This window comes from Indicator indicator, chromosome 7 (genome assembly GCF_027791375.1).
Source record: "Indicator indicator isolate 239-I01 chromosome 7, UM_Iind_1.1, whole genome shotgun sequence".
In the NCBI taxonomy this organism is placed as follows: domain Eukaryota; kingdom Metazoa; phylum Chordata; class Aves; order Piciformes; family Indicatoridae; genus Indicator; species Indicator indicator.
In genome coordinates, this window is record NC_072016.1 from 25,586,609 (window position 1) to 25,602,427 (window position 15,819).

The following is a 15,819-nucleotide window of genomic DNA, read 5'->3' on the forward strand; positions in this document are numbered from 1 at the left end:
GGTGGGGCACACACCCCCTAAGGAGGGACAGGGCTCAGCCCGACCCTGTTGAGCTCCGTTCCCGGTAAGGTCCCCCGCGCCCTCCTCTGGCTCAACCACGCCGTCGAGGGGGCCTTCCAGGCGGCGGTGCTGCTCCAGGTGTTGGCGGCCAGCCCTGGCGAATAGCACTGAGGTTGAACGGCGATAGCCGTTCAACGGGCTGTGCTGTGCAAGCACAGGGTGTCCGGGGCGGGGACGGTGGATCCTCACGGCCCCGGCGCACGGGCAGAGGACGCCTTTGCGGCATCGCAGACCCCCGGTAGGCGAGTAGGGTTCCCGGCAGCCGCGGCGCAGGGACGCAAGGACAGAAGACCGCTGCCCGCAGCACCGGCAGGCGCACATCAGACTCTGACATCTGGCCCCATGCCACCCAGGCCCAAAGAGAACTATGGGACAAGGGCTCCGGGGGGCTGCTGGGGAAGTAGGGACTGCTTCCAGTGCCGCCTGCAGATCCCCGGGTAGCCGCTCCGTCGGGGAGGCAAGAGCAGTGGTCAGGACTCCGCCTCAGGGGTGGGGCAAGTGTCACCTCCCCCGCCAGAGACACCCCCAGGGAGGACAGGGACCGGTGGCATTTCCAACATACAGGGCCGTTAACTTTCAGCCAGCCAGGGCTGGCATCGCCGCCGCGGTACAGCGGGCGGGGCGCGGAGGGCGGGCGTGCGGCGGGGCCGGGCCGGGGGGGTGGACGCGGGGCCGGCGCGGTCGCGGTGGCGGGTGGGGTTTCCGTGCGCTGTGCTTATTAGTGTGGTGATGGAAGGCCGGCCCCTCGGAGCCGCCTCGCAGCGGCGGCGCGGGCTGGCGGAGGGCGCCGGGAGGTGAGCGGCGGCGGTTCGGGCGACGAAGACGGCGGGGCCGCCCCCGCCGTGCCCCATGCGGGCGGCGGCGGGGCGGCGGCAGCGCTGAGGGCAATGTCGGAGGCGGGGGGCGCGGACCGGGCGAGGGCCGCCGTGGCGCGGCTCGCAGAGGCGGTGGGCGACCGGCGGCGGCGGCTGGGCACCGCCATGGGGGACGCACAGCGGCAGCGGCGGCTGCTGTTGCTGGTGGTGTGCGTGGCGCTGCTGCTGGACAACATGCTCTACATGGTCATCGTGCCCATCATACCCGACTACATCGCGGCCATGCGCGGCGGGGGGCATGCTACCGGCCCGTCCGCGCCCGCGGGGGGCAACGAGAGCGGCAGCGGCGGCGGCAACCGGAGCCTCCTGCCGGCGCGGTACCCGGTGTCCACAGGGGGCAACGAGGACGTGCAGATCGGGGTGCTCTTCGCCTCCAAGGCCATGCTGCAGCTGCTGGTGAACCCGCTCAGCGGCACCCTCATCGACCGCGTGGGCTACGAGGCGCCGCTGCTGGCCGGGCTGGCCGTCATGTTCCTTTCCACCACCACCTTCGCCTTCGCCCAGAACTATGCGACGCTGTTCGCGGCGCGCAGCCTGCAGGGGCTGGGCTCAGCCTTCGCCGACACCGCGGGCATCGCGCTCATCGCCGACCGCTACGCCGAGGAGCCGGCGCGGAGCCGTGCCCTGGGTACGGCGCTGGCCTGCATCTCCTTCGGCAGCCTCGCAGCCCCACCCTTCGGCGGCGTACTCTATGAGTTCGCTGGCCAGCGGGTGCCCTTCCTGGTGCTGGCCTGCGTCTGCCTCCTCGACGGTGTGATGCTGCTGGCCCTAGCACCGCCCTGGGCCTCTGGGGCGCGGGCAAACATGCCCGTTGGCACCCCCATCCACCGTCTCATGGTGGACCCCTACATCGCTGTGGTGGCCGGGGCCTTGGCCACCTGCAATATCCCCCTGGCTTTCCTGGAGCCCACCATCGCCAACTGGATGAAGGAGTCCATGGGGGCCAGCGAGTGGGAGGTGGGCCTCACCTGGCTACCTGCCTTCTTTCCCCACGTGCTGGGTGTCTACGTCACTGTCCGGCTGGCTGCCGCATACCCTCACCTCCAGTGGTTTTATGGGGCCTTGGGCATGGCCATCATTGGTGCCAGCTCCTGCCTGGTGCCAGCCTGCAGGAATTTCGGGCAGGTTATTGTTCCCCTCTGTGGCATCTGCTTTGGCATCGCGCTTGTGGACACAGCCCTGCTGCCCACCCTAGCCTTCTTGGTGGATGTCCGCCATGTCTCTGTCTATGGCAGCGTTTATGCCATCGCAGACATCTCCTACTGTGTGGCATATGCCCTGGGGCCCATCGTGGCTGGCCAGATTGTGCATACCATGGGCTTTGCACAGCTCAACCTGGGCATGGGGCTGGCAAATGTGCTTTATGCCCCTGTCCTCCTCTTACTCAAAAATGTCTGCCAAATGAAACCTTCTCACTCAGAGAGGAACATCCTCCTTGAAGAAGGACCTAAGGGACTATATGACACCATCAAAATGGAGGAGCGCAAAGGCATGAGCAAAAGCCTCCAGCCAGCAGGAGAGAGAGAAGAAAACGGCATGGACTCTTACCGTAGAGACCTGACAGGGGCATCTGAGGAGGACTCATCAGATTATGAGTACAGTTAAGTTCACCCACACAGCCCAGCTCCAGCATCAAGAAGGGGGCATGTGGGAGAGAGAAGAGGAAATGAAAGCATTATTGCATTATATTTCTGTACCAACATGCAATATATACAATTTAACCTTTGTCATGATGTAATGGCTTTCTTCTAGACTTATTTTTAGTCATTATTTCCTTCAGTGTTCTGGCAGCGTGGAGGGGGTGGGCAATGGGAGGACAATCCTGAATACAATTGTCTGAAGAATCATTATCATAAATCAAGGGGATTCTTCCAAAAGAAACCCCAATACCACCAATAAACCAAAAGCCCCAACAGCCTTGTAGTTGGGGTAGAATTGTGCAAAATTTTTCAAGCTGAAACTGTGTGTGACATACTGTATATCTGTAAAAAAAAAAATAAGAAAAGCAAAAAAGTGTGTAAAAAGTTTTGAATGGTATATTCAGGGACTTCGTAAAATTTGTGTACATATAGATTTTCAGAACTGAGATGACTATCACAACATCTTATTCTTCCTCTGGAATAAACCGAAGTATGGTATTTTTTGTTTCTCTCTTGTGCTGCTCTCTGGTGAGTGCAATATGCTGTATTATGTTGAAGTCCAAACTACAAGAATAATAAGAACAGAATAAACGGATCTGAAGTTGATTGATTGTCTTTGTTTTGTCGTTGAGGGCTGCCTGAGGAAGGGAGCAGGTTGTGCTCAGTGTAACCCCTACGTTAACAATTCTTCTTAACACAAACCTCATCGGTTACCAAAATTGGCCAGGAGAAAACCCCGGTACAAAATGCTCTCGTTCGTTCTTCAAAACATATGTTAATGGCTCTGAGCAAACAAAATCGCACTGCAAACGCACTATCGATTGCTTTGAAAAAGCTCCATGTATTCTCCTGCGAGTTTAATCTTAATTCTCACAATCATCATTTTCGAATATTCCAAAAATTACATTAGCAGCAGTTTGAAATCCTACACTAGAAAACACTTTTCTTGGTGCTGAATGCTGCTGCAATTGCAACGTACCCACTGCAATGTAGCCGACAGGGATTAAGAAAAACAAAAGGTAGGTGAAGTGTTTATTCAAACCTTTGCAAAAAGTTGAAACCTTCTACGCAGCCATAATAGAACCAGAATGCATATTTTGCCCCGTAAATTTTTCTTTATATACAATAAAATCGTTTATTTAAATCTCTAGATTATTAGGAAACAAAATTAATTTTTTGTAATCTCAAGAGGATAAAAAAATTCCATCAACGGCTATAGCCCCTGTGAAAGGGCTCCCCCAGTGCCTGGGGAGATGGTCGCGGTGGGGGAGACGCAGCGAAACCTCTGGCGAGGTCCGCCGGGATGCCAAGACATGCAGCCCCTCTCCCGCCCCTCTGCAGCTCCTGCCCCAGCGGTCGGGTAGCTGCCCACGCAGCGCAGAACTCCCGAGAATACCACGACGGTGCTTTGTCACGGCGGGTTTGGCTAAGGAGCAACGGCCACGGCTGCGGGAGACAAGCCCCGCATCGCTTTGCGGTAAGCGGCTGCAGTGGCGCTCCTCTGGCCCACCGCCCCGGGGTCATCCCTGCTCCCGCTTCGGCATGACCCACTGCTGCCGCCGACCTCGGGGCAGCTCCTGTAGAGCGCGGGGCCCTGCCAGGACCGCTGCTGCCCCTCCCGGGCGTGATGCTGGCAGCCCGCTTGGCAGCGCCACCCGTGCTGTTCGGCCACGGAGCTTTCAAGAGCCGCAGGTGCCCCACAGCGACGCTGCTCGACGCCGGAGCCCCGTGGGTCACCGAGTGCTGCACCGCTCGGGGGCTTCCCTCGCCGCCACCAGGAAACCTCTTGGCTAACCCGCCGACGGTAAGGGCCAGGGCGAACTCGCCCTCGCCTCTGCCTGGTTCATATCGCCCTCGCTCCCGGAACACAGCCAGCACGGGGCGAGCTGCCGACGGCGCCACCGCTAGCCATAACCTGCAGCAGGGACAGAACAAGAACGGCAGGACCCGGGCGGGGACGCGGAGGCAGCGCCTGTTGCGCGCAGCGAGAGGGGCGGGCAGGGCCGGGCCGGGCGGTGCGGGGCCGTGGGGTGGGGAGGAGCCAGGCGGCGGGGACGAGCTGCGCTCCACGCGCCCCCGCCCAGAGGAGACCTGGTCGCGGAGAAGGCTGCGGTACCTTGGACAGAGCCGCCGCGACTCACGGAGCCCTCCCGGGAGCAGCTCCGGAACGCCTCGGGGAGCAGGTACGGGCAGACGGGCTGCGTGCCCCGCACCTCCGACCGCCCCGACGACGCGGCTGCAAGTGTCGCGTTGGGAAAAGCGAGGGCCTGGGAGTGAGGGGTGGCGGGTCCCGCGGAGCGGAGGCGAAAGGGCTTGCCCTCACCAAACTCCGCGGCGCCGACGGCACCCACGGCGCCGTCGCCTTGCCACCGTCCGCGGGTGCCGCTGCAAGGGGAGGTCCTGAGGGAAGGGGCTTCCCGGGCTGATGGGTGGGAAGGTCTTGGGGCGCGCTAGCAGCCTTCGGCAGAGCATGAGCTCTCTCCGACTAGCCCGGCCACTGCTGCAGCACTCGGGAAGCTCACGGCAGGTGACAGGGTATCTCCTGACTCCTCTTGTCATTCCAACGGTCGCAGCAGCGCGCACCCAGCACACGCATTCCTGATAACGCACACATTCCATTTAACTTTAAGCACAGCTTCCCAAGAACTTTAAGCTTATCTTTCTGTAACACTGAGAGTAAGGATGAATAGCTAGGAGCAGTGTGTAATGTCTCAACAGTATCATATACTGCAAGCCATCTCCCAAGTCCACAGTGTGTGGATAACTTGAGTATAAGCACAAGGGCTTATTTCAGTCCCTCTGTGCTATCTGCTCACAGAGAGATCAGTACCTTTTGTTATGAATTTGAACCGCTGCTTTGAGCTGTGTGGAAGACCACTCGGCTCCCAGCCTGCTGTGACTTACAGCCACCCTGCTAAGCCACTTTGGCTAGTCCTCCAGTTAAGCCATCTGTAAATAAAAACAGCTAGGATTAATATCTCTTTCTAATAACTTTAACAATGAACCTCACAGCTATTCCAGTGAGCAACTTTGAAGTCATTTTCTCTTGTGTCAGGTTCCTTGTCCTTTATTAAGCAAATACAGAATTGAGCGTGATGCTAAGCTGACAGTACTTGAACCACACACAAAGCCTCATGACAGAAAAATATACTCTTCAGGCTCTCACCCCCAAACTCTTTATCACACAAATTTTACAGATCCATGAGTCTGTTATTAATAGCATTTCCCACACATCCAGAGCCAATGTAGACTTGCAATCAGTGTAACTCCATAATGCAGTTTGCAAAAGAGAAAAGAAAGAACAAAAGTCACAGTGAAAAGAATACCATCAGGATTTTTCCATTAGGAGAATACAGTTTTAGGGGCTATGAATACAAAATGGCTGCTCTCTATCTGAATGCAAGTGAGAAGCTGAAGCCAGTTTATTGGCAAGCCAGTCTTCCAAGAGTTACAGGAATGTCCATTATTTGAAATGCCTTGAACTCATGTTGCTAAGGATAGAGCACATGGGCTAAGTGATGAGACCTGTGCAGCGCACAAGAGGGAGAAGGGCAACACAGCGGGTTAATGTGGCCTTTCCATAAGGGAAATAATCTCTCACCTGGGTTGAAATCATGAGCAGATGACAGATCAACATGAGTTTGTTGTGTGGCTCATTGCAGGGCCCCAGGGATATCTCTCGATCTTATACAACCTACTTCACAGCACATGGCCCCACTGGCAGCCAGCTCAGGACAGGGAGAGGACAGGACCGACACAAGGTGTCAGTGACCACATATAAATTGGCAGAGCCATGCTGAAGCTGCAAATATGGAATAAATCAAGCTGGTTCCTTAGAAGAGAAATAATGCAAAACTCTTAATCTCACTTTCATACTCCAGGATTTTATCCAAATTGCTCTTAAAAGTTGTTGTAGAAATAATTAAAATGTCCTGAAATTATAGTACCAAGGGTTTCAGACAACATGTGTTGACTTTCCTTTCTTTTATATTTTGCATACAGAGTGCAAAATAGTTAACAAAAAAATCCCACTGTCCATCAAGTCCTGATTGAACACAAAGAAGTTACTCTGCTTTAATTGACAGACAACTGCTCAACGTGGGCATTATTATATTGGAAGAAATACATACATCATATCACAGTAGCTTATTTTTGTGTAGAAAAGGAGTAAGAGATCTTTAGAAGTGGAAACCAGGACAAGCACAGTATCAGAGAGGTGTAAGTGGAAATACTTGCTTTGTCAGAGATGACTTTTGGTAGGTAAAGCCATTTGCCTGGATAGGCATATGCTATTTGGAAATAATGCTGTGAAAAACAGCTCAAATATGGTGAATGCCACCCCTCCCAGTCCTCTCACAGACGATCCACCAGTCTAGGCAGGCTCAGGGGTTCTCCAGACCTATGCCCCAAAGCACTGTCATCCTGGGAACTTCTAGCCTGCATATAGCAAAGGCACATCTCCATCAAGCTCCTTTTCACAGCTTCTACAACTTCAAGGTGAATATGACAGCATCTTTTTGTGTCCACAGAACTACATAATGACAAATAATATTGGGGGGGGGGGGGGGGGGGAAGTGGTGGCTTCATATCTTCATGTTACCTGTGTCTGCATAAGTATAGTCAAAAAAAGTCACCTCTTTCCTCCAGATAACATAAAGCAGTAATGCAAATCACGCAGAAAATAGCACAATGCATTGCAAAGTAAATTAGAGTGACAAAATAAACCACGCTGAGGAGGGACCATTTATGTGCTTCAGATAGTTCTGGATAAAGAATTTATAGCAAAATGAGACAAGCAGAATGTCAGAGCAATCTCCACGGGGCTCAATTCAGCTACTTTTGAATGTTGTACTTCTATTTCACTTCAGTTTTGCATTCTGAAGCTTCTATGTATGTTTGCACAGGGAATACTCCCCATGTACATTTTGGCTATAAATAATGGGTACTGATGGGACTTTAAATCTTTTCTATTTGCAGAACTGAGGTGTGAGGCTCCCTAAGTGCCCCCAAGTGGCTTCAGTTTCTGTCTTCAGCAAAAGATACCAAAAGAAATGCAGGAATGCCTGTCCTAGAAAAAAACACACAGAAGAAAGAGAAAGATACCTGCAGTAAAGATGAGACAGTAAGTGACTGTTTCCAGGAGAACCAAAAGAAAAAATATTTTTAAAAGAGTTCAAGACAGACAACATAACAATTCTTAATGCTGTAAATCAGTGTAAAACAATATAATAATTGTAAACCAAACTCTGTTTCAGAGCTGATTTCCTCATTTCAGGGAACACTACTTATTCTGCAAGCATTTTATAATCAGAAACTTTGATCTAACATCAGTGCTTCTCATATCCAAATACACTCTTCCTCCCAATATCCTGTGAAGAATTCCAGTAACTGAAATATTATTACACAACTGCAGGTGCATTACTACACAGTCGGAGATGGCATGTAATTATTTCTTAATACTACAGAACTATCCAACTATTGCATGTGATTAATTTTCAAGATGGTTTAAAAGATGCCAGATGTGTATGCATGCAAGTAGTCAGCCCCTTGAGTTGAAAGCTTTCTTCCTAAGCAGAGTCATGAACTGCACAGTAATCTTACCCAAAAAGATAAAGCCAAAGCCACATATTAAAAACAAATACTATTTGGCACATCTATTTCCAGTGACCAAAAAAAAAAAAAAATCAATGACAGAAAAGATATGCCCTGACTAAATATAGCTTGACACCGTAGAATTTCCATTCTTTCATTTCTGAGATCTGGGGTGCATTACAGTCTAAATTGGATTTGCATTTCCATTAATAACAAGTAATCCTATGACACTTTTTATGAGTATCTGAAATCTTTGGTTTCTAGATAGAAAAACATAATGCAGCACTGACTTGTCTGTGGATGCCAAAAGGCAAAGGTGGTATTTGAACTCAGAGGACAACCACTCCCTTCCTTCTGTTCAGAGCACTTCCTCCACTCTCTCCCTCCATGTAAGCAATAACAAAGGACTTTGCAGCTAGCCTTGCTCTGAGCACCAGGTGGGACTAGGTGACTGTCAAACTTCTCTTCCACTGAAGTCACCCAATTACATTGGCAGCTATCAGGTGTCTCGATTGCTAAAAACAGAATAAATTGATTAGAAAAGGGATACAATATATTAATCAGCTAAGAGCAGAAAAAGAAGGGGAAAAAAGAAAAAAATTAATTAAACCCCAGAGTTTGGGAACAAATCGAATTACTTTCTAATCTCTTTTTTTTTTATGATTAGGCAGTGCCAAAACTTCCAGTCCCACCACTGCAACAGACCTTACGCATGTACCTACAGTGCATGAAACACTTGGTGCCGGAGGAGCAATTTAGAAAGACCAAGGCCATTGTGGAGCAGTTTGGAATTGCAGGAGGCCTGGGGGAATCTCTGCAGCAAATGCTCGAGGAAAGAAGGGAAAAGACCACGAACTGGGTAAGCAAATGCAGATGAGAAAAATAATTTCCATCTTGGGTAATGCTCGTGTACAAACTCTTTGTGATGTCGTATATGTGATTACTGCTTTCTTTTAGTAGGTCAGTGCAGACGGGGTCACATCACATTCTGCTAAAGGAAATGAATATTTCAGACATATCAGGCTACAGTTTTCAGACAATGTCAAAATTCATATCATTATTATGTTTTCAGATCAACAGTTTGTTGACATAAATGAGGGAATTCATGCACCTCAAGTGCATGCATGCAAGTGTCAGCCCTACCTGTAGGGAAGTACTATATTACATTATTTTTTAAAGCAATTTATTCCTTTCTATTTAATAACAGGTTTTAGAGTTTTTATTAAAATGAAAAAATGCTTTCTGATAGACCTATTAAAAGTGCCTGGCATACCTGCGTGGCCAAAGCTCAGTCAAATTGTTCTGGAATGGAATACTTCAGGAAAGGAGTTACTCTTTTAAAATTAAACTGTTACTTGCCATTCATTGTCACATGTATAAGACAGATAGTAGTTGTATAAGATAGGTAGTTACCCTGAACTATTTTTGTCACATACATACACACAAGTATACATAGAGATATATATAACACATAGATATTGAGGAGCCCTCAGCCTTTAAAAGAATCCATCTTTCTGCTTCCCAAGACATGAAACTTATTTAAGCCATAGATAGAATAGATTTTACCATTCCACTAAGTCACAGTTCATCCTGCCTTCACTAACCATGCTAGAAAACTGGTCTTACTAAAGTCCTTCCATCCCAGCAAGGAAGAGAGACACTCCATCAAATGGCTGCTGTAGTCAGGGAGAAGAAAAAAAAACAAACCAAAACACCAAACTTATAGTACAGCCAGTGCTTTCATTTTAAAAGCAGTGCTTGATTTTTTAACTGCTTGTTGCCACAGTCTGAGGAGTCCACTAAATGCCACTCAATTTAATTTTGTTATTCTGATCATGGAACATGTTTTTGGTGGCTAAATTAACCATCACTTAAATAGAGTTCCTGATAACAAATAGTGTTCCAGGAGACAACTGTTCATTTAACCATTCACAGCACGCAAATTACAGAGAAACTATGTACAAATATTTTATGATATGTCTCAGCTTTAATTACTAGTTATTAAAATTAAATACCTGATTCTGAAGATAAACTAGAAATGTCTTTATTTGGATTATAACTTGCTACGAGTACAGCTCTAGTCTGTTCTCCTGAAGACTCCAGAGACCATGGAGGAAGCATCTGTTCTAACAGCAATGAAATATCTCAGAGGAAAACTTTTTCAACTGATGCATGCATTCATAATTATTTTTGCATAATTTCATTGTTGTTTATGGTTACTATATGCAAAGTATGCCTGGCAAACTCAGAAACACCATTTGATCTTTTTATGAAAGCCTTCATTTTCCAAATGATTCTTCAAACTGCCCAGACATAAAGGATTGCAGTTACCATACACCTGTGTTTTCAATAAAAATGGTTAGATATTTAATACGTGTATCTGCCTGGGTATCAGTAATCTGCATTTGTGTCAGTGGACACAAAGGGAATTCTGCAGGGGCCCTATCCACATGCCGGTATCTGCAGGACTGAACTCAGGCTCAGAAAATTCTTTTCCCACTGTCTTTCTACAGGACAATCTGATGGCTAACATCAGAGCATCTTGGCATCACTGACAGGTATTTGAAAGCCTCTGAGGAAAGCCATTGCTAGTAAAATTCTGTTTGTGTCTAAAATATATCCCAATCATTATTCAAGAGCCAGCAGTGAGCATGTTGTACTCAAACACTTTTTGTTGTTGTAAAGAGAAGCAAACAACAAAATACCCAAACCACCACAATATGGAGCATGTTTACTTTTTAATGGAGTACACTGGAAATTGCCATTGATTGAAAAATAGGATTATGGAGTTGCTGCTGATTTCAGCCAAACTGAGGTCACAGAGCCCAGACTGAAAATGCACAGCAGCCCGCTTAATCTGAAGCCATGACTGACACCAGCAGCCCCAAGCACTCTCCCTTCACCCCCAGACTGCATTTCTGCATGTTGTTCATAGCTTTAAGATTTCTTGTCCCTTTCCCTTAGGTATTTAACTACTGGCTGGATGACATGTACCTCAACAACCGGCTTGCTCTTCCAGTCAATTCCAGCCCAGCAATTATCTTTGCTCGTCAGTATTTCAAGGATGTAAACGACCAGCTGAGGTAATCTGCTACAAGTTTGCAGCTTTTACTGAACGAAAGGATATTTTCCATGTATTGCTTTTGCAAAAAGACAACTTTCATTTAAAAATAAGGACTGTAACCATTAAACTATTTTCTTCTAGGGCTGCTGACTGAGGCCAGTGTTTCTGAGATTACTCATACTGTTACTCAGAAATTAAAGTGTCCATACTTTTACATTTATTGCAAGAAAAAATATGCCATGGGATTTCTATTTTTTTTAAGAAATATTGCAAAGCTTTTTATTGTATAATTCAAGTAAACAATGGAGAAAAGAATTACTAATTCCTGACACATTGTTTAAGGGAAAACGACCTTTAACATGACATCACTGTGACTCATCACCACCCTGCAAACTGAAAAGATAATGCTGGCACTAAAGCATCCTTCTCAGGTGTCCAGAAGGGCACCAGAAACACAGAGGATCTAAGAATTCAGAAATCATTCCTTCCCATAATACTGCTTCCTTCAGGACTATCCTTTCCAGCCCTGAACTGACCTTTATCCTCTGAGCTGTTGTAGGCAATTACAATAATTTTTTAAATGGAAAGGTAAGCAAGTAGCCAAGCACAGAACGTACCTCTCCAGATGCCCTTAAAACAGGATGCCATTCTTCAGCCTTTGTCAAAACAGTTTTTCCCTTTAAAACAGTAAACCAAATCAAATCTACCTTCATATAGTGCAGTTTTCCTCTTTGCTTTTAGTACTCTCTAGCTGCTTGTTACTGAAAGAATTAACTGCATGAGGATTTATGCTATTATAAAACAGCCAGACCTTGAATCCAGTATGTGTTATTCAACATTTTGCTTAGCCAGCCAGCGTGTCTTTTTTATTTTAAACATAACTATAAATGCTTCCATTCATTAATGACTAAATCTATTGTGCACACAGCTTTCGAAAAACCTCCACTTTGCTAAAGCACATGTGCATTAAAAAATGCAAAGAAATATTTCTCTCAGAGCCTACCATGCAGGCACAGTGCAAATGGGCAGTGTCAGGAAATAATACACCTGTCCACAACTCTGCAGAAACAATACCTGCTTAGGACAGGAAGTACTCTAATAAACTGGACAGCTTATGAGTATTGATATTGAAACCCATGTTAAGGATTCTATTAAATATTCAGCCTCCGTTCCCATTCTCTAAATAAATGCTTTCAGGCTTCCTTTTGTGGTAATCTGTTTAACTGTTTGAAGGGATCATCTCTAGGATTTCATATTTCTCTTGACATGAATTAATTTAGGGCATGGGTAGGGACAAGGGGCTCTTCTTGCCAAGCCAGTAGACTTTCTCACCTTATGCTGTGTCATCAGTCATTCAGGCTCTCCTCTGTCTCAGAAACAGCCCAGTGTTGCCAAATGACAAAGGACTGATGTTACTTTTATCTGCTACTTGCAGGTTTGCTGCCAATCTCATTTCAGGAGTGCAAGACTATAAAGCTTTACTAGACACGTAAGTAGCTTGGAAGGAGAGCTGCCGCTTGAGTATCTGCAGGGTTTCTGATTCAAGGTAGCCATGTCCAAAGTCAAGCTTCATTGCGCCTCTCCACCCACCCCAGGCTGGGGCTCCAGCATGCTTCAGGGCAAATGCTTCTACAATATTTTTTTTCACTTTCTTCTTTATTACTGCAATCTAACAAGTAGGAGAAGGATCTTTTTTGAAGCCTGGTAGTTATCACTCTTGCATGCACAGTGAATGTCTCAAAATCTGCCCAAGAGATCTATTGAGAATACATCGGGAAGTCTTTGCTCCCCACTACCAAAGAGCAGCAGCACTGAGGTTACACAGCCTGCACACCTTCCTTGGCACCAGACAACTCCCAGATTGCTGCTCCCTCTCCACATAACACATCCCATGTAGAACATCAGCCTCCCCACCTCTCTCCTGCAAGAAAGAAATAACACAATCCCACCAGGAAAAGGAAGCCTCCCCACAGACAAGCTAGTTCAGTGGCTAGTAAAAGTAAGAAGCTACTTATGCCATTGTTACTTCATGTATATAAACACAGGGGAAGTCCTTAATTCTTCAAGTGATGTATGAGGTAGCTCATAACAGCATTTTACATAGCACTTCTTAACCTCACCAAACGCGTTCCAAACTTACTGCTGAAATCACTGCTTCCCGAAGAATAGAAACTGTGAAGAGCCAAGCACAACACACACTGCACCATAGTGGGGAAAGAGGTAATTTTCCTTTCTGGAAATACAAAAGGCCTGTTTGATTTACTTTAACCAGTGCTTACTGGGACAAGGAAGTCAAAGTTCATATTCAAACAACAAAGCCCCTGTCTTCTATGAACATAAAAGAAAGGAAGAGACTATTTGATGTTTCACTTGAGAAGTCTGACAGCGACTCAGAGATTATAGAAGAGGTACTTATTTCAGAACAAGTGCTTTTGTCCAAGATATGACATGCAACTGCATACATCAGCATGGTGCAATGTGAAATACTACTTCACACTAATATCGTTTGTATGACAGCATCTGAGATGAGATAAAGCACACACCGCTCAGGTAAACGATAGTTTAAATTCTTGGATCTAGACTAGTGAGGTCAAAACACTAAAAGTGCCTGTGATCAGATTTGCTTGCCTAAAATCAGTAAACTCCCCACTAGTATGTTTAAATACTGTTATTGCTGTTTTCTTATCACCCCTCTTGTATAATTATGATGACACTATAATTGTAACATTTTCACTTCCTTTTTGCTATTAAGGACTTCTACCCTCGACTTCACTGATAGATTCTCTTGATTCATCTCCCATGCAGATGCACAATATTCCAGCCCAAACTCAGGCTTTGTAACTGTGCAGATATTCCATGCAGTTGCCAGATCTAAATATTTCAAACAAACCCAAACTTGGTCATAGAAGTGTCACAAGATTTTACACAGACACCTCCTAAATTAGTAGAAGATTTTTCTGGTGTCATCAGTTAAAAATCCTTTCTTAATTGCTGTAATTACAGATTGATTTATCAAATCTACTGTGTTGTTCAACCGTTTTCAATCACCATAGATGCTCTTTAAAAGTCTGTTAAATATAAGAGGACTTCTACATTATGCAAAATGTGCGAGAAGAACATTAATAACACTGCTTTACTGATAAGGAATAAAATAAAATTTAAAAAAATTTAAGTACCTGTACAAGCAATTAAGTGATGTGAGTTTGAGAGCTAGGAGCTGAAGTGAATGTCCCTGGTTTACAACAGCCACAGTGCTAAAGAGACAGTTAAAAAAGATAAAACAAGCATAAAATGTTACCCCACATTAGCTATACGACAGTAACCTTTCTTGCATGCTTCTTCGCCCCTGCCTCCTCTCTAGCAGGCTGGAAGCTTAGATCTGTTTTGCTGACGAAAAACCTCAGCATAAGATCATCTTCTTGTGGTCTCTGCAGCCTCTCCCAAGTGGCAGCACCATGATTTCCTGCTGCAGTGTCAGTGGGATATTTTACAATCCGTAATCATAATTGTTATTACTACTTTTTTTCTTCTTCTTCTTCACTTTTTTTTTTTCCTGTCCACTGAAGAAGCCTTTTAGGAGGCTTGGTTTCCACATGCCTTCCAATAGAAGGGGAATAGGTTTCTAGTACTTATTCCCATATAGGTCTAAGTAAAGAATAGCATATAACTGAGAGTCTGGAAAACAGGAATACCCTCTGTACTGCCTGCCATTGCTACTTATCAGGCAAGGCCCTCTCACAGACTGTCTAACCGCTCTGCAGAGCACAGGGCAACTGTAATTTGCAGTGAATGTTATCAGTATGTTTTTTTTCAAAGTACCATGAGTTTTCCTGCTGTGCTGCTAACTTACATCCTGGCAAGCTACCGGGGGCCCATATAGGCAGGCTTACCACACACATTGCAAAGCTGCTTGTGACCTGCTATTTTTCACATTTCCACTACATGATAATGCAATCGCTTAATGAATATGCATGAAGCTGCCAGGAATGATGCATTTAACTTTGGTATGGGAATTCATCTATTTTCCTTATATGTAATCTCATTTTATTATTCAATTTGTGTTATACCTGATCTAATTGTAACAGAACAAAGGACAGATTAGATTTCCTTTCTGTCTCTCTCTCTCTCCCTCCCCTCTCTCCCCTCTTTTCCTCTGGCTTTGTTTTTCTCCTTCTCTCTCTCCAGCCATGCTTTACCTGTTGATTTTGCTCGTGGACAGCTGTCTGGTCATCCTCTCTGTATGAAGCAATACTATGGACTCTTTTCTTCCTATCGTCTTCCAGGACATACCAAAGATACTCTTGTGGCCCAGAAAAGCAGTGTAATGCCAGAACCAGAGCACATCATTGTTGCTTGTAACAATCAGGTAAATGAGTGTTCTTTTTTTATACCTTTCTATATTTCTTAGCTTACTTAAATTCACTCAAGGAGAGCCTAATCTAATCACTGCTCAGAAACACAATTAGCATGCTATATATGAGCTCACTTCTTACTAAGCATTCGCTGTCAATGTATTCCAAAAGGTGCTTTTGCAGCATTTTCCTCCTTAGCCCACATTATGTTCCAAGTACAGCAATGCAGAAAGGAG

General features: G+C 46.3%; 2 protein-coding genes across 2 annotated transcripts in view; both read left to right on the plus strand.

Annotated features, from left to right (window-relative positions):
• Positions 1–947: 947 nt before the first annotated feature.
• On the plus strand, positions 948–2,540 carry SLC18A3 (solute carrier family 18 member A3). The gene has a single exon (XM_054382648.1). The coding sequence runs from the start codon at positions 948–950 to the stop codon at positions 2,538–2,540; it is 1,593 nt and encodes a 530-aa protein (XP_054238623.1).
• A 5,094-nt stretch (positions 2,541–7,634) lies between these two features.
• The window catches only part of CHAT (choline O-acetyltransferase), a 28,034-nt gene continuing 19,849 nt past the window's right edge, over positions 7,635–15,819 (plus strand). The window contains exons 1-5 of the mRNA XM_054382469.1: positions 7,635–7,697; positions 8,835–9,026; positions 11,132–11,250; positions 12,667–12,720; positions 15,417–15,597. Of these exons, the coding sequence (XP_054238444.1) occupies positions 7,635–7,697; positions 8,835–9,026; positions 11,132–11,250; positions 12,667–12,720; positions 15,417–15,597 (609 nt within the window). The remainder of the gene's footprint in view (positions 7,698–8,834; positions 9,027–11,131; positions 11,251–12,666; positions 12,721–15,416; positions 15,598–15,819) is intronic.

Coding starts and splice junctions, on each gene's coding strand:
- SLC18A3 (XM_054382648.1), top strand. CDS start 948: ATGTCGGAGGCGGGGGGCGCGGACCGGGCGAGGGCCGCCGTGGCGCGG.